Below are 18,193 nucleotides of genomic sequence, written 5' to 3'. Positions count from 1 at the left end.
ACAGCAAGCTCTTCCTCAGTAGCATTTTACTAGCCTTGTATTTGATTACAGGCTGATTTCTATAACTGTTCACAGGTCTTACCATCTTAACTCTAAGCTCCTTGAAGCCAGAGAGTGTAAACTATTTATCTTCCTATTACCTACCCCATAGTGCCTTGCACAGACTCTGCTTAATTAATATTGATTGATTAAATATGTATACTTTTGGAGGAGCAATCACGAAACCAGCATTTATAATACAGATCTGGTTTTTAGCTGTGTAATTTTTATCCTTGACCTGCTTGAAAACAAACTGTAATAATTACATTTCAGGAGATGACGCATTCATGGCCTCCCCCTCTAACGGCTATTCATACACCATGCAAAACCGAACCTTCCAAATTTCCTTTTCCAACTAAGGTAAGTAAATGAAGTGTGTCTTTATACTGTAAGAAAAGTCTAAATGGCTTGACTAAAATCATGTGAATTCAGAATTATCTTGCCATTCCCAGTCTAGTGGGAGATAGATAATAAATAAGTGAATAAATAGGTAAGTTTGGATAGTGATATTACTATGAAGAAAATAAAACTAGAACATAGAATCGAGATTAACTTGGATTGAGAGATACTTGGAAAATCTTTGAAGGCAACATGGGAAAGAGACTTAGAAGTCATCAATGTTTGTTGCAAACTATTCTGATATTCTAGGCCACAGATGATAAGGGCTTCCCAAACTGTTTGTATGAGGAACTCCTTTCCAGAGGACACAACAACCATACTTAGGTCATACGGTAAATGTTCCTCAGACAGCAGTTCCAAGCTCATCTAAAATCAGCAGATTTGGTTTTTTTACATTAATTTATACTTATACAAATAATGCAAAAATATATTCTCCTTGTGAAAGTTTGGGCAGGACCCCTAATAATAGTCTTCCCCATATTCTGTCTCCTACATCTCACCAGAGCTACTTCATACATATGTTTACAAGTCTTTTCATGTGCATTTACACACACATGTAATTGTTACATACATGCATTTTCTCATTTGTTTAATTTCTGTACAGATACAGTCTACTGTATTTTTCATCAGTCAGCAATAGGTCTTAGAGACTTTTTCATGGTTTTTTTTCATGTTATTTTATATGTATATATATATTTATTTATATATAGAAAGAGAGAGAGAGGGGGGGAGATTTTATATAGATAATATATTACATATAGAGGTATTTCAGTTCTTTTAACTGCATCCATTTTATATCTTACTTTAGCCATTTCCCGTTGGTATTTAACTTGTTGCCAAGTTAAATTGTAAACATTGCTATAGTGGATAACTTTGTTCATGCCTTCTTGTGTGCATATGAGTTTCTTTTGTGTAAAGAGCAAGAAGTATAATTGTTGGATATTGAGAGTATATAGTTAATATATTCTCTCAAATCCCCTCCATAGTGATTGTACTAGTCAGTACTCCCACTTGTATTCGCTATTATTCCTTACATGCACACCACTATTTGTTATTTTAAGTATCAGTCTTTTGAGTGGGAAATGGCATTCCATTTCCTAGATTGCTAGTGAGGTTCCTCATCTTTAGTCCATTTAACTTCTGTGTGGATGAATTGGCCTATTTCCTCTGCCTTTTGGGCTACATTTTTCACTGAATAAGTTTCAGCAGAATTTCTTTTTTTGTTTTGTGTTGTTCGAATTCTGGATTCAAATAATTTGTTCCACATACTGCAAATGTTTCTCCCAGTTAGAGCCCTTTTAAGTTTTATGGTCTAGAAGATTTTAATTTTGATGAATAAATTTATCTTTTTCTTCTATAAAGCTTTTGCTTTTTAATGTCTTGTTAAAGACAGCTTTTCCTTCTCCAGGATCATAAACATATCTTCTTACTTTTCCTTTAATGTGATTACAGTTTTGTTTTCTTTGTTTATATTTAGCCCAGTTTATTTTTGTGAGTGATGTGAGGTATATCACTCACATCTGCCTATATGTGTGCCATACCACTCTTCTACTTTTTTAAGTCAACTTTGTTTACACATAAAAAATGCACATATATTTAATGTACAGCCTCAGTTTTGATAGACATATGCACCTGTGTAACCACTACGTTAATCAAGAATTAGAACATTTCTGTCACCCCACAAAGTTCCCTCAAGTTCCTTTCCAGTCCCCCTCACCCCCACCGCTGGCCCCACACAATGGCTGACCTATTTTATGTTACTATAGGTAAGTTTTGCTTTTTCTAGAATTTCATATAAATGTACTCCATACAGTGTATACTTTTTTGGCATATATATTTGCGTTCTTTTGCTCAGTATATACTTTTGTAATTCTTCCATGTTCTTGAATATATCAGTAATTTTTTCCTTTTTATTCATAGTTCATTTTTATTTTTGTTGTATGAAAATACCAAAATTTATTTATCCATTCACCTGTTGATGAACATTTGGGTTGTTTCTAGATTTGGGCTATTAAGAATTAAGTATTTATAAACATTCACCAACAGTCATTTGTGTGTTTATATTTTCTTTTCTTATGGGTAAATACTGACTTATATGGAAAAAAGTAGAATTGCTGGGTCATGTGTTAAGTGTGTGTTAAATTGATTGTATCACACTCCTACCATATCCCACTCCCATTTCCCAGCAGTGTATGATAGTTTCATTTGTTCTACATCCTTGCCTACATTTTCTATTGTCATTCTGTTTAGTTTTAGCCATTTTAGTGGGCATGTAGAGGTATCTCATATTGATTTTAATTTGTATTTCCCTTATGACTAATGATGTTGAACCTCTTTATGAGCTTATTGGCCATTCTTCTCTTTGAAATATCAGTTCAAATTTTGGCCTTTGCCGTGAGTGTGTGTGTGGTGGTCATGGTGATGCCAGAGTTGGGTGGGTGATGATTGTAGTTTTGTTCTGTTTTTTCTAATAATGTCTTTGGTTTGATATCAGGATAGTGCTGGCTTCTTGAAAGGAGCAAAGAAATGTTCCCTTCATCTCTATTTTCTGAAATAGTTTGTGAAATATTAGTATTAATTCTTCCCTGTATGTTTAATATAATTCATCAGTGAAGCTATCTGTACCCCTAGTATTCTATATTGGAAGGTTTTAAATTACAAATTAAATTTCTTTATTAACTGTAGAGCTATTCAGATTTTCTATTTCTTCTTATGTCAGTTTTGGTAATTTTGTTCGTTTCAGTCAAATTTATTGGCACAGTTATTTATAACCTATACTTACTCTTTAATGTCTGTAAGATCTATAGTGAAGTCCTTTTTTCCCTGCTATTGGTGATTTGTAGTTTCTCTTTTTGTTTTCCTTGATTTGTTTAGCTAGACATTTATCAGTTTTGTTGGTCATTTCCAAGAACCATCCTTTAGTTTTTTTCAGTTTTCTGTTTCTTTGATTTTTGCTTTTACTGTGATTATCTTCTTCTTTCTACTTACTTTGAAGATTCTTTTTTAAAAAAATTTTTATTTATTTATTTATTTTTGGCTGCATTGGGTCTTCGTTGCTGCACGTGGGCTTTCTCTAGTTGTAGTGAGTGGGGGCTACTCTTCATTGCAGTGCGTGGGCTTCTCGTTGCAGTGGCTTCTCTTGTTGCGGAGTACAGGCTCTACGTGCATGGGCTCCAGTAGTTGTGGCACACGGGCTCAGTAGTTGTGGCTCACAGGCTCTAGAGCGCAGGCTCAGTAGTTGTGGCGCACAGGCCTAGTTGCTCCGCGGCATGTGGGATCTTCCCGGATCAGGGATCAAACCCATGTCCCCTGCATTGGCAGGCAGATTCTTAACCACTGCTCCACCAGAGAAGTCCCTTTCTACTTATTTTGGGTTTCATTTGCTTTTCTCCTGATTTCTTAAGTTGGAAGCTTAGATCATAGATTGTAAACATTTCTTGTTTTAAGTATATAAAACTATCAATTTCCCTCTAAGCCCTGTTTTAAATGTACCTCACAAATAGTGATATATTGTGTTTTTATTATCATTCAGTGCAGAATATTTCCTAATTCCCTATGTGACTTCTTCTTTGTTTTACTTAGAAGTATGTAGTTTTATTTTCAAGTATTTGAGGATTTTCCAGATATTATTCTGTTACTGATTTCTAATTTATTTACATTCTTGTCAGAGAATATATGCTGTAGAATTTCAGTCCTTTTAAATTTATTCGAATGTTTGAAGGCCTAGTAAGTGATCTCTCTTGGTGACTCTAACATGTGCACCAGACCAATATGTTCTATATGTGTCAATTAGATATGGTTGGTTGAGAGTGGTTAAGTCATCTATATTTTTACTGACTTTCTATCAACTTGTCCTCTCAGTTACTGAAAGGAGAGTGTTGACATCTGCATCTGTATTTGTGGTTTTGTATGTTTCCTTTCAGTTTTGTCCATTTTGGGCTCATGTATTTCGGAGCTTTGTCCTTAGGTACATATACATTTAGGATTTCTGTGTCTTTCTGATGAATTTTGATCTCTTTTTTTCATTATAAGATTTCCCTCTATGTATCTGGTATTAATGCTTGTTTTGAAGTTTATTTTGTTTGATCATATGATAATTCTATTTTTAGTTTTCTGAGTAACCTCCACACTGTTTTTATAGTGGCTGTACCAACTTACAGTCTCACCAACAGTATAGGAGGGTTCCCTTTTCTCTCCACCCTCTCCAGCATTTGTTATTTGTAGACTTTTAAAAAATTAATTAATTAATTGATTGATTGATTGATTGGCTGTGTTGTGTCTTCGTTGCTGTGTGCGGGCTTTCTCTGGTTGCGGCGAGCAGGGGCTACTCTTTGTTGCGGTGTGCAGCCTTCTCATTATGGTGACTTCTCTTTGTTGCAGGCTCTAGGCACGCGGGCTGCAGTAGTTGTGGCATGAGGGCTCAGTAGATGTGGCTCACAGTCTCTAGAGCACAGGCTCAGTAGTTGTGGCACATGGGCTTAGTTGCTCCGCGGCATGTGGGTTCTTCCCAAGACCAGGGCTCAACCCCATGTCACCTGCATTGGCAGGCGGATTCTTAACCACTGTGCCACCAGAGAAGTCCCTATTTGTGGACTTTTTAATGATGGCCATTCTGACCGGGGTGTGGTGGTACCTCATTGTAGTTTTGATTTGCATTTCTCTAATCATTAGCAATGTTGAGCGTCTTTTCATGTGCCTGTTGGCCATCTGTATGTCTTCTTTGGAGAAATGCCTATTTAGGTCTTCTGTCCATGTTTTGATTGGGTTGTTTGTTTTTTTGTTGTTGAGTTATATGAGTTGTTTGTATATTTTGGAAATTAAGCCCTTGTTGGTCGCATTGTTTGCAATATTTTCTCTCATTCTGTAGATTGTCTTTTCATTTTGTTTATGGTTCCTTTTGCTGTGCTATTTCGTTGGACAGTCAACTCCTTTGTCATATAAAAGCCACTCCAGCTTTTTAAGAATTTATGGTTAACATGGTTTAACATTTTCTATTCTTTTATTTTTAATCTTTTTGTGCCTTTATATTTAAAGTGAATTTCTTATAGTTGGCATATAATTGGGTCTTGATTTTTTATTTACTCTGCCCATGTAGTGTGTAATCTTGGCACATTCAAAAGATTTCCCTTTAATGTAACCATTAGTGTTGTAGGCTTTAAATGTTCCATTTGCTACTTGTTTTCTATTTGTCCCATCAGCTTTTTCTTTCTTTGTTCCCTTTCTTGAGATGCTTTTGGGTTAAATAATTATTTTTTAATATTCTGTCTCATGTTATTTAATAGCTATACCTCTTTGTTAATTGTAAGTTAAAGCTTGAGTTTATCAGAAGACTTTGGATATAAGTTCATAATTCTGGCTAATAGCTACTTTTCCTTTTTTTCGGTAACTATTTCATTGAGATGTAATATACATACCATACAGTTCATCCATTTAAAATGTACAGTTCACTGGGTTTTAGTATATTTAGAGTTGTGTAACCATCACCGCAATTATTTTAGAACATTTTCGTCACCCCAGAAAGAAACCTTGTACCCTTTAGCAGTCACACTCCTGTTTCCTCCAACCCCACTCCCCACCCCGCAGCCTCTAGCCAACCACTAATCTTACATTATATCTCTGTAGATTTGCCTATTCTGGACATTTCATGTAAATAGAGTCATGCAACATGTGGTCTTTTGTGACTGGATCTTGTTTTTTGTTTTTTGGCTGCATTGGGTCTTCGTTCCTGCGCACAGGCTTTCTCTGGTTGTGGCGAGTGGGGGCTTCTCTTCGTTGTGATGCGCAGGCTTCTCAATGTGGTGGCTTCTCTTGTTGCGGAGCATGGGCTCTACACATGTGGGCTCTGGTAGTTGTGGCATGCAGGCCCAGTAGTTGTGGCTCGTGGGCTCTAGAGCACAGGCTCAGTAGTTGTGGCGTACGGGCTTAGTTGCTCAGCAGCATGTGGGATCTTCCCAGGCCAGGGATTGAACCTGTGTCCCCTGCATTGGCAGGCAGATTCCAGGGATTGAACCCGTGTCCCCTGCATTAACCACTGCTCCACCAGGGAAGCCTGCTGTCATTTGGATTGAACCTGTGTCCCCTGCATTGGCAGGCAGATTCCAGGGATTGAACCCGTGTCCCCTGCATTAACCACTGCGCCACCAGGGAAGCCTGCTGTCATTTATTAAGTTGAGGAAGTTCCCTTCTATTTTTATTTACCTGAGAGTCCTTATCAGGAATGAATTTTGGATTTTTTGAATGTGTTCTTTGAATTTATTGATATAGTCTGAGGATTTTCCTTTCTTTTGTCTGTAAAATGGTGACTACATTGGTTAACTTTAAATTTTTAAATCAACATTACATTTCCTGGTAAAAACTCCAGTTAGTCATTATGTATTATCTGCTTTATGTAGTGTTGAATTTGATTTTCAAAAAAAATTTTTTTCAGAAGTTTTGCACCTATGTTCCTGAGGGATACTGGTCTGTAATTTTATTTTCTTGTTGTCTTTGTCTGGCGTTGGTATCAGAGTAATGCTGACCTCATGGGATGAGTTGGCACATAATACCCTCTTCTCCATTTTCTGGAATAGTTTGTGTAGAATTGGTGTTATTTCTTCCAAATGTTTGCTAGAATTAACCAGTGAAGCCCTGTGAGTATTGAGTTTGCTTTGTAGGACACTTTTGTAAAAATTGAATTTACAATCATGTTATCTATTTCTCCTTGTGTCTGCTTTGGCAGTTGTGTCTTTCAAGGGATTTGTCCATTTTATCCACTCATTGTCAAATGTTGTCAAACTTACTGATGTAAAGTTTTCGATAATTTTCTTTTATTATACTTTTAAAAACCTGTTGTGATGCCACTTCTCTTATTCCTGTTATTGGTAATGTGTTTCTTCTCTCTCTTTTTCATCTGTCTAGAGGTTTGTAAGTTTTATTGATCTTATTTTTAAAAAACTGCTTTTTTTCGCTCTCTGCATGGTTTTACAATTTTGTTGCATTGATTTCTACACTGATCTTTATTACTTTTTTGTTCTGCTTTGTTTTGCTTTATTTTGCACTTCCTTTAAAAAAATTCTTAAACTGGAAGCTAAGGTTGTTGATTTGAGGTCTTTCTCACTTTCTAATATAGGATTTTAATGCTATAAACTACCTTCTAAGTAATGTTTTGTTTACATCCCAGAGATTTTGATATGTTATGTTTTCATTTATATTCAGTTCAACATAACTTTTTTGTTGTGTTTGTTTTGTTTTGTTTTGGCCACATCATGCATGGTATGCAGGATCTTAGTTCCCTGACCAGGGATCCAACTTGTTCCCCTGCAGTGGAAGCACGGAGTCCTAACCACTGGACCGCCAGGGAATTCCCTCAACATAAACTTCTGATTTCTTTGATTTCTTCTTTGTTCTGTGGGTTATTCTGAAGTGTCATTTAGTTTCCAAATATTTGGAGATTTTTTCATATATCTTCTGTTATTGATTTGTGGTTTAATTCCGCTGTGGTCAGAGAACATACTTTGTGTGACTTGAATCCTTTTACATTTGTTAAGACTATTTTATGGCCCAGAATATTGTCTCTTCTGGTAAATGTTTCGTGTACCCTTGAAAAGAGTGTACCGTTGTCAAGTGGAGTGTCCTGTAAATGTCAATTAGATCAAGTTAGTTATGGTATTATTCAAGTTTTCTGTGTTTTTATTCTTTTTAATTCTTGTTCTGCCAATTATTAATTTATAGTTAATCTCTAACTATTACTTTGAATTTGTCTCTTTGTCCTTACTTATTCATTCCTACTTTTTCAAGTTCTGCTTTTAGATGCTTAAACATTTGGGATTGTTAGCTCTAGATGAATTGGCCCCTTATCGTTATGAAATGACCTCCCTCCCTTTAATCCTGATATTATTCTTTGCTATAAAATTTACTTTGCCTGATATTAATATAACGACTTAGCTTTCTTTTGATTAATGTTAAGTTGTATACCTTTTTCCATACTTTACTTTTAACCTGTGTTCTTACATTTAAAATGCATTTCTTATAGGTAACATAATTTTGTCTAAAGCTTTTTTGTATTCAGTCTGACACTCTCCTCTTTTTGGGGGGTATTTAGTCCATTTATATTTAATGTGGTTATTGATATGGGTGGGTTTATCTCTGCCATCTTGCTTTTTGATATCTACCTGCCCCATCTGGTCCTTTTTGCCTTCTTTTTGGATTGAGTATTTTTTATTATAACGTATCATTTTTGGCTTATTAGCTGTACTTCTTGTGTTATTGAATGCTTACTTCAGGGTTTGTAGAATGTATCTTTAACTTACTGAACTCTATCTCAAGTAATACTAAGCCATTCTTTTCTATCATATAAAAATTTCTCAACATTATGCTTGCGTTTTTCACTTCTCTGCATCTGTTGTTGCATACATTTACTTTCATGTAAGTTATAAACCCCACAAAATTGTTAATCATTTTAAAAGTCTGTTATTTTTTGAAGAGATTTAAATAATAGGAAAAAAAGGCTTTTGTATTTCCCCATATAGTTACCATTTCATTTGCTCTTTCTTCCTTTGTGTTAATCCAGATTTCCTCTCTGGTATCATTTTCCTCCCACCTGGAGGACTTCTTTAACTTTTCTTTATAGTGCTTATTTGCTGGTGATAAATGCTTTTAGCTTTTGTATGTCTGAAATAAATTTTTATTTCACCTTTTCTTTTTTGTTTTTAAGATACTTTCACTAAATATAGATTTCTAGGTTGAAGATGTTGATCCATTGTCTTCTGGCTTGCATTGTTTCTGATAAGTAATTTATTGCTGTTCTTTCTTCATCTGTGTATAATGTGTCTTTTTTTTTGGCTGGCTGCTTTTAAGAGTATTCTGGTTGCAACTGATTTTAAGTTGTTCATTTATGATGTGTCTTGGTGTGATTCTCCTCATCTTTCTTGTGCTTGGGTTTGTTTGTTTTTAGCTTCTTGGAACTTTGGGTTCATAGTTTTCATCATATTTGGAAAAATTTTGCTATTACTACCTCAAAATATTTTTCTGTACTCACTTCTTACCTTTTTTCCTCTTCTTTAGAGACTCCAATTACATGTATAGTGGGCCTCTTGAAGTTGTTCAACAGTGTAGTAATGTGCTCTTCATTTTTCTCAATCTTTTATCTTTTGTTGTTTCATTTTGAGTTGTTTCTATTGCTGTATCTTCAGGTTCAGTAAACTTTTGTTCTGCATTGTCTAGTTTGCTATTAATCCCATGTGACATATTTTTAATCTCAGATATTTTAATTTTCATCTCTGTAAACCTGATATGTTTATGTGTTTTGTCAGATACCAAGTTCTTACTATGTTTCAGATACTAAATTTGACAATGTTGTGGGGGTTTTTTTGTTTTTTTTAAATTTACAGTCTTTTTGGTCACACCATAGGGCTAGTGGGATCTTATTTCCCAGACCAGGGACTGAACCTGAGCCCACTGCAGTGAGAGCATCGACTCCTAACCACTTGGACGACCAGGGAATTCCCGAGAAAGTATTTTTTATTGCAATGCTTTTTCTTTCTTTCCAGCTTAAAAAAATTTTTTTAAATTTTATTGAAGTATAATTGATTTATGATGTTGTGTTAATTTCTGCTGTATAGCAGTGATTCAGTTATACATACATATACATTCTTTTTCATATTCTTTTCCATTGTGGTTTATCGTGGGATATTGAATATAGTTCCCTGTGCTGTACAGTAGGACCTTGTTGTTTATCCATTCTGTATATAATAGTTTGCATCTGCTAATCCCAAACTCCCAATCCATCCCTCTCCCACCCCCTCCTCCTTGGCAACCACAAGGCTGTTCTTTATGTCTGTGAGTCTGTTTCTATTTCATAGGTAAGTTCATTTTTGTCATATTTTAGATTCCATATACAAGTGATATCATATGGTATTTGGCAGTGTATTCTTTTTTAAAAATTATTTATTTATTTATTTGGCTACATTGGGTCTAAGCTGTGGCATGTGGGATCTTCGTAGCAGCATGTGGAATCTTTCATTGTGGTGTGTGGGCTCTTTGTTGTGGCACACAGGCTTCTCTCTAGTTGTGGTGCACGGGCTCTAGAGCGCAAAGGCTCAGTAGTTCTGGCATGCAGGCTTAGTTGCTCCACGGCATGTGGGATCTTAGTTCCCCAACCTGGGATCAAACCTGCGTCCCCTGCAGTGGAAGGCAGATTTTTAACCACTGGACCACCAGCAAGTCCCTGACAATGTATTCTTTATTGGTGACACTTTTAGTTAGAAAGGTGAGAGCAAAAGAATGATTGCAGTGGGCTCAAAAAGTATTGGAGACAACGATTATATAAATAGAGATTTTCTTTTGAGGCATTGTCTGTAAAAGGGAGCAGAGAAATGTGGTGGTGCCAAAAGGGTATGGTGATATTATCAGGGGGGTATTTTTTATAAGATGAGGACATTTTATTGTATTTATATGCTGATGAAAATGATTTTGTAAAAAAGGAAAAACAAATGATATATGGGAAAGAGAAAAGGTAACCTTAGGAAATCTCCACAAGAGGAATTGACATTCAAGCCCAAGTAGAGAAGATTGGCCTTAGAATAGAGCACAATTAGGTCATTCTTTTTCACAGGAGGGAAAGCAGAGTGAATGGGTGTAGTTAGAGATAGGTTGGTAGATTTTCCAGTGATAGTTTCAAGCAAACTAAAGCTTTTGACTGCCTTTACTCATATTCACTGTATGTTCTGAACAATCCCTGGCAGTGTTCTAGGTGCTGTACATACAGCACTGAACCATTTAGATGGTGTCAATGTGTAGAATAGTTCCTGGCACATGATAGCTATTCAGTAAATGTTTATTGACTGAACTTGGGTATATATACTCAGGTAACTGTGTTTAGATATTTATGAAACAACTCAGCTGCTTAATGATTATTGCTTTGGTTGGGTTGCTTTTACAGGGTTTTGCTCTTTTATAGCTTGTCTCATGCTCTGAATTTTCAGTGAATATAGCTTCACGTATAATATAGCTTAAAGCTTTATATGAAGCTTTAATAGGTATTTATTCTCCTTGTGCACTAACCATATGGACTAAGTCTAATGAGCGGACAGAGAAGGGACAAAGTTTTGATATTCAGGGAATTTGGAGATGGCATCCTAGAGAAGATGACAACAACCGGGATTAGAACGGGAAGTATAGGAGTGCCGGAAGCACATGGGAAGATGAGGAGCACAACGGAGTGGATTTTCTACCCATTAACAGATCTGAAAGAGCAGTTCACAGTCATGGGTGAGAAGTTGAGTTTAAGAACAGACTTGGAGAGCTAGTTTATTAGTGAATCACTATCATTTGCTTAACCATTCTTTATCTGTCCCATTTAAAAACAACACAATAACAACAAAAAAATCCAGTTTGTTCTGTGTTGTTCTCCAGCTACTCCTCCACTTTAGAGTTAATCTTATTAAAGAGTGGTTCATATTTGCTGTCTATATACTTTCCTCCATTTAATCGTCAGTCCAAGCTGATCTTGCTTTCATTCTCAGTGTCTCATCAAAACCATTAAGATCACCAGGAGCCCATTTTGGCAACTCCAATTAATGTTTTTCAATTTTTATCTTCATTGAGCTTCTCATGAGCATTGAATGTTGTTTAACCTATTTCTTCCTTGTCTCCCACTATACACTGCTCATCCAGATTTACTTTGTTTCTTCAGTTGCTCATCTTTCTCTTCTATCTCTCCCTCTACCATTAAAAGTAAGTTTTCCGGGCATTGTGTTGAGTACTGTAAGAGAATACAAAAGAAGAAATGTGTTCTGCCAGTGTGTCAAACATTTTGTTGTGGAAATGAAATAATACAAAAGAAAGAAAAAAGAATTACATGTTAGTGTTTAATTGGATGCACAGTTAAACATGAGGAGATGTCATTATTCTCCCAACCAAAAAGCAAAGAGAAAAACAAGCATGGTTCTCTTCTACGGTTCCATATCTTAGTGAAGCTAGAAAACCTTATAGGAGTTATGTTTGTCACTTTCCTCTTCATCACACCTCATAGACTGTCACCAAGTCCTAATGATTTTAATTCCTTTAATGCATTTCAATTTCATTCATTTTTCTCCATCTTTATTGTTACCGCTGTGTAAGTCAGTGGTCTCCAGAGTGGAAAACATATACCCCAGTGTGGTGTGCATTGGAGAATGGGGGGTGAGGGGTGAAAAGTTTATTCTTATTTTTTAGTTCTAAAAATCCCAATTTATTTGCTTTTTAATTTTGAAAGAAAAATCAAATACGTACATTTTGCTGTCTCTTGATCTGAATGGCAGATGGTCACATTTTATGTCTGGTATGTGAGGTATCCCAAGAGAAGTTTAGGTCTTTTCAGTATGGAAAATTGATAGAGTTGTTTTCATTCATTTGTTCTTCCTAGCTGTGTCATATTGCAGTTTTAAGTGTGCTTGGTTAAGATGTTTTACAGATTGTATTAACTGGTTTTAATTCAACTAATTTTCACTAATGCACAGATGGCTTAAAAGACATACTTGCAGTGAAACTACTGAATGAAAATAACACTAAAATGCATTTCTGACCAAACAAGAAAATGGGAGAGTTGAGATTGTCCTTCTCCTGTTATGAGCTCTTCATCTGCCACTACAAAGTAGAAACAAAGATGCCATAAGCAGAAAAAAGAAAAAAAAAAAGTCCAGATTATCAACAGTAGTTTGAGCATGCATGTTTATCATTAACCTTGCTTTTAGTGTATATAGCAAGTGCCTTGAGATAGTAACTGATGAAACTGAAAGCATCATAATTTTTACTTGGTGATATTTTGAATTATGTAATATTCAGTTCAGTCCTTAAACATAAATCAGGCCTAATAAAATTTTATTAAAAACTTCTTTTGATGTTTCTCCCAGTGTTCTGTAACCTTTGTTTAAAAACTCGGTCTTTTTACTCCAATGAAAATGACTGAAATCCAGTACAGAGAGAACACAGAGAAAACATACTAAAATGCATTCCTTTGTTAGGAAACACTATTGAAACAGGCTTAGAAAGCAAAGCTAAAGATTCAAGAAACAAATATTAGAATAAATCATGCAGTGTACAAAGTTAGCTATACATAGGTTGATGAAAGTGCAGGTGCTTCTGGTAGTATCAGTTTAGGATATTGTTAGATTCTTTTTCAGTTATAAAATACTTGAAAAGCAATTTTTGTGTGTGTGTACCACTCAAAGAAAGATATAACAGAAGTTAAATCCTAAAGTATAAATAATTTTTCCTCTTCCTTCCTTCATGGAGAACCTGTGTGGCACTCCCAGATACCTTTTATACTAATGCAGAAGTTCACTGATTATTTGTTTAATGACATAAGAAGTTAGCTCACTTATTAAAAAAAAAAAAGAAAATAATTTATCGAAAGGCAGTGCTTAATCCATAATGATTCTGAAGAATATCTGGCTCTGACCCAGTCCCCCAAACCACTACAATGTTAGTATTTTAAAATAATCACATCAAAAATAAATGTAGTATCTGTACCTCTCTATCTTGAATTATATAAACGCATAATTCAAGCTAAAAAAAATGAATTAGACACCTCCTTCCCTTTCTTTCCCTCCCTCCCTCTTCTCTCCTTCCTCCCTCCCTCACTCCTTTCTCCCTCTCCCCTCTTCCCTCTCACTCTTTCACACACAAGTCCCAAATACATTAGATCTTTTCATAACATATTTAAAATAATAATAATAAATTAAACCCTCTTCTTAGAATAAAAGTGATGTCTTAATGAATGAAAAAGTAAGTGCCTCAAGCTAGGAAAACAAGATTTTAAAAATAATGTCAGGCTTCCCTGGTGGCGCAGTGGTTGCGAGTCCGCCTGCCAATGCAGGGGACACGGGTTCATGCCCCAGTCCGGGAAGATCCCACAAGTCGCGGAGCGGCTGGGCCCATGAGCCATGGCCACTGAGCCTGCGCATCGGAGCCTGTGCTCCGCAACGGGAGAGGCCACAACAGTGAGAGGCCCGCGTACCGCAAAAAATAATAATAATAATAATGTCATTACTATGTATATTTTATTGTTGACAGAAACTATGATGATTGTCATATGTGCAAACTTTAAAGACTTAGAAACAGAATTTTCTAACTTCAGTGGGTTTTGAACCTATTTTCTAAAAATATTAAACCACAACCTTTTAATTTATTTTCTTGAAAACCTGTTTTGTATCATTGAACATTGGAAATCTATTAGCTCAATTTCAACAGAAACCTTTGCATAATTAAGGTGTAAGATTGAAATTTTGGTATCATGATTTAGTAACTATAGCACTTGCATTTGTATAGCTGTGTCTTCGTGATGTCCAATGAAACCAAATATCAAGCCAGTTTTGGTGTCAGACCTTTGAAGCACTATATATTTTTTTTTGTGTGTAAGAAAAGTGTTGTTGTCATTGATAAATATAATTTTTAAATTACTCTAGAATATTATTTTATCTGAGCCCTTTAAAATTTCAATATTTTGGTTTTACATAATATATACTAGTTAAATAACAATGCATACAATATACGTATTTGGGAGATACAAATGCAAAAATTTCTTAGTGGTGGGGGGTACATGATCAAAAAAGCGTGGAGACCAGTTTGTTTAAGCTGTTGTCATCTCCTATTTGTACCACTGCAGTTATCTCCTAACAAATATCTTTACTTCCATTCTAGATTTCTCAAAGCTGTTCTCTACTTAATAGCCAAGGTAATCATCACAATATGCAGATGTGCTTGTATAATTCTTCTGCTTAGTAAATTGCACACACACACAAATCTTTAATATGGTCTATAAAGTCTATAAACAATGTGATCTAGCCTCTCTGGTCCTGAGTCTAATTTCTTAACCCTCTTCCTTCTGTACTTTTTCCTCCCATGGGCTGCCTTTAAGTTCTTTATACTAGCTGTGCTCCTGTTCTTTCTTGCCTTTACACATACTTTTCTCTCTACCCTAAACACTTACCTTTCCCTTCGTTTCCCAGTTTACTTCCTACATAACCGTCAAATTTCATACTGAACAGTACCTACTCAGGGAAGCCTTTGTTCATTTTCCCGATCAGGGGTGTGTGTGTGTGTGTGTGTGTGTGTGTGTGTGTGTGTGTGTGTGTGTGTGTGTGTGTGTGTGTGTGTGTGTGTGTCTGTTTCACGTACACACACAATTGTAAGCTCTCTTATAATGCTGTGTAAGCATTTGGCCTTCATTGTACTTAACACAATTGCTATTTTACCTTCATTTGCATGAGTAGTTGCAAAGATATTCATTGACATTAAGCTCCATGAGGACAAGGCCCATGTCAGTTTTTGCTTAATTCTGTTTTTCCAGTACTTAGATATGTGAGTCAATGTTTTATCAAGGAGTTTGGGTTTCATCCCTAGGAAAAACAAAGAGCCATTGGAGGCTCTGTGAAAAATAGGAGTAATGATGACATATACTAAGACTTGGGCTTTAGAAAGGTCAACTAGAGGCTATAGCTGAGTGAAGGAGAGAGAGACTAGAGCCAGGAAAATCCATTAGATGGCCATTGTAGATGAAGAAAGGTGAGGACCTAAAGTCTTTGCAGTGTAGATGGAGAGGAGAAGGTGTTGCATGTAGTAGATGGTCTGGAGACAGAATCCAGTCGCATTGGTAACTGGCTGACTGACTGTTGTCAGAGGTGAGGGGATGGAGTCAGAGATTACTTAAGAGCTTGGGCTATTAAACTTTTAGGCCATTTACTAGGTAAATGAGTATAAGACAATTAGCCTTTCAAGGGGGGTGGAGAATTCTTTTCATTTTTAATAAGATTCACAGGAGTGACCTCTTGGCCACTGCTATATTTAAAGAGTTTTTCAGAATGGTTTTATTGAGATATAATTCACATACCATGCAAATTATCCATTCAGAGTGTACAATTAAATGGTTTTGAGTATATTTATAGACATATGCAACCATTACAACAGTCAATTTTAGAACATTTTGGGAAATCCATGGTGGTCCAGTGGTTAGGACTCTGCGCTTTCACTGCCAAGGGCCTGGGTTCGTTCCCTGACCAGGGAACTAAGATCCCACAAGCCACATGGCACAGCCAAAACTAAACAAACAAACAAATAAATAATTTTTTAGAACATTATCACCTCAAAAGGAAACTCCCTACTGTTTAGCTATCAACCTTTTCCCCTCTGTTCCCCTCCCAGTGCTACCCAACCACTAATCTGTTCTCTTTATAGATTTCCCTTTTCTGGACATTTCATGTAAATGGCATCATATCATATGTGGTCTTTTGCAACTGGATTCTTTCACTTGGCATAATGTTCAAGGCTCTTCCAAGTTGTAGCATGTATCAGTTCCTTCATTCTTTTTTATGGCCAAATAATATTCCATTGTATAGATGTATATTATTTTGTTTCTGAATTCATCAGCTGATGGACATTTGGGTTGTTTTGAGCTTTTGGCTACTATGAATAATACTTCTGTAAACCTTTGTATGCAAGTTTTTGTGTGGACATATGTTTTTGTTTCACTCGGTTATACACCTGGGGGCAGAATTGCTGGGTCATATGGTAACTCTATGTTTAATCATCTGAGGAACTGCCAGAATGTTTTCCAAAGCAGCTAGCTGCACCATTTTGTATTTCCCATTAGGCTTTCAATTTCTTCACATTCTTGTCAACACTTGTGATTATCTGTCTTTTTGATTCTAGTCATCCTAGTAAGTGTGAAGTGGTTATCTCATTGTGGGTTTGATTTGTATTGCCCCCCAGTGACAAATTATGTTGAACATCTTTTCATGTGCTTTCTGGCCATTTGTATATCTTTCTTGGAGAAACGTGTAGTCAGATCCTTTGCCCACTTTTTCATTGGTTTACTTGACTTTTATCATTGAGTTGTAAGAGCTCTTTATATATTGTAGATACCAGTCTCTTATCAGATATATGATTTGCAAATATTTTCTCCCAATTTGTATGTTGTCTTTTCACTTTTTTTCCTTAGAATATTTTTGTTTTTATTGGCATTATTATTATTTTATGGTAGTGTCTTTTCACTTTCTTGATGGTGTCCTTTGAAGCACAAAAGTTCTTAATATTGATGAAATCCAGTTTACCTGTTTGTTTCTCTTGTGTCTTGTGCTTTTGGTGTCATGTAAGAATTCTTTGCCAAATCCAAGGTCATTAGGATTTGGGCACTACATTTTCTTCTAAGAGTTTTGTAGTTTTATCTCTTATCTCTTACATTTAGGTCTTTGATCCATTTCAAGTTAATTTTTTTAATATTGTCTGTGGTAAGCATCCGACTTCATTCTTTTGCATATGGCTGTTCACTTGTCCCAGAACCTTTTGTTGAAAAGAGAATTCTTTCCCTGTTGGATGGTCCTCACACCCTTGTTGAAAATCAGTTGACAATTGATGTAGGTTTACAGGTTTTTTTAACACCAAAACTATATTTTAGCTTAGATACTGTTTGGATTTCTCTTTCACAGATAATTCTGTCATTAAAGGAAGATTGTACTTATTTTTAAGTAAGCTGTTACAGATGTTAGGGATGTTTGTGTAATCTTAGTACTACATTGTGTACCACAGACTTAACCGAGAAAAATGCACAATTTGCACTTGTGAAACAGCTGTTCTGATCTTGAAAGTTGAGTTTGGAAAGTCGTGTTTCTTTCATGGACAGTGACATTTTGGTTTTCTTTTCTTTTCTTTTTGGCTTTCTTTTTATGGATGCTTCCTGAATGCCAGGCACTGTGCTAGTATAGGGCTTACAAAGAAGTATATAAAACGAGTATGGAAAATC

The 18,193-nt window shown here is 35.7% G+C and overlaps 1 protein-coding gene across 6 annotated transcripts in view; it reads left to right on the top strand.

Annotated features, from left to right (window-relative positions):
* AFF4 (ALF transcription elongation factor 4) overlaps positions 1-18,193 on the top strand; it is a 96,033-nt gene that overhangs the window by 41,472 nt on the left and 36,368 nt on the right. For all 6 annotated transcript variants that reach the window (XM_028493234.2, XM_007106278.4, XM_007106277.4 and 3 more), the window contains one exon: positions 313-399. In XM_028493234.2, the coding sequence (XP_028349035.1) occupies positions 313-399 (87 nt within the window). The remainder of the gene's footprint in view (positions 1-312; positions 400-18,193) is intronic.

This window comes from Physeter macrocephalus, chromosome 8 (assembly GCF_002837175.3).
Source record: "Physeter macrocephalus isolate SW-GA chromosome 8, ASM283717v5, whole genome shotgun sequence".
Lineage (NCBI taxonomy): Eukaryota > Metazoa > Chordata > Mammalia > Artiodactyla > Physeteridae > Physeter > Physeter macrocephalus.
Note: the sequence above shows the minus strand (reverse complement) of the source record. Positions and strands in the feature narration are given on the sequence as shown.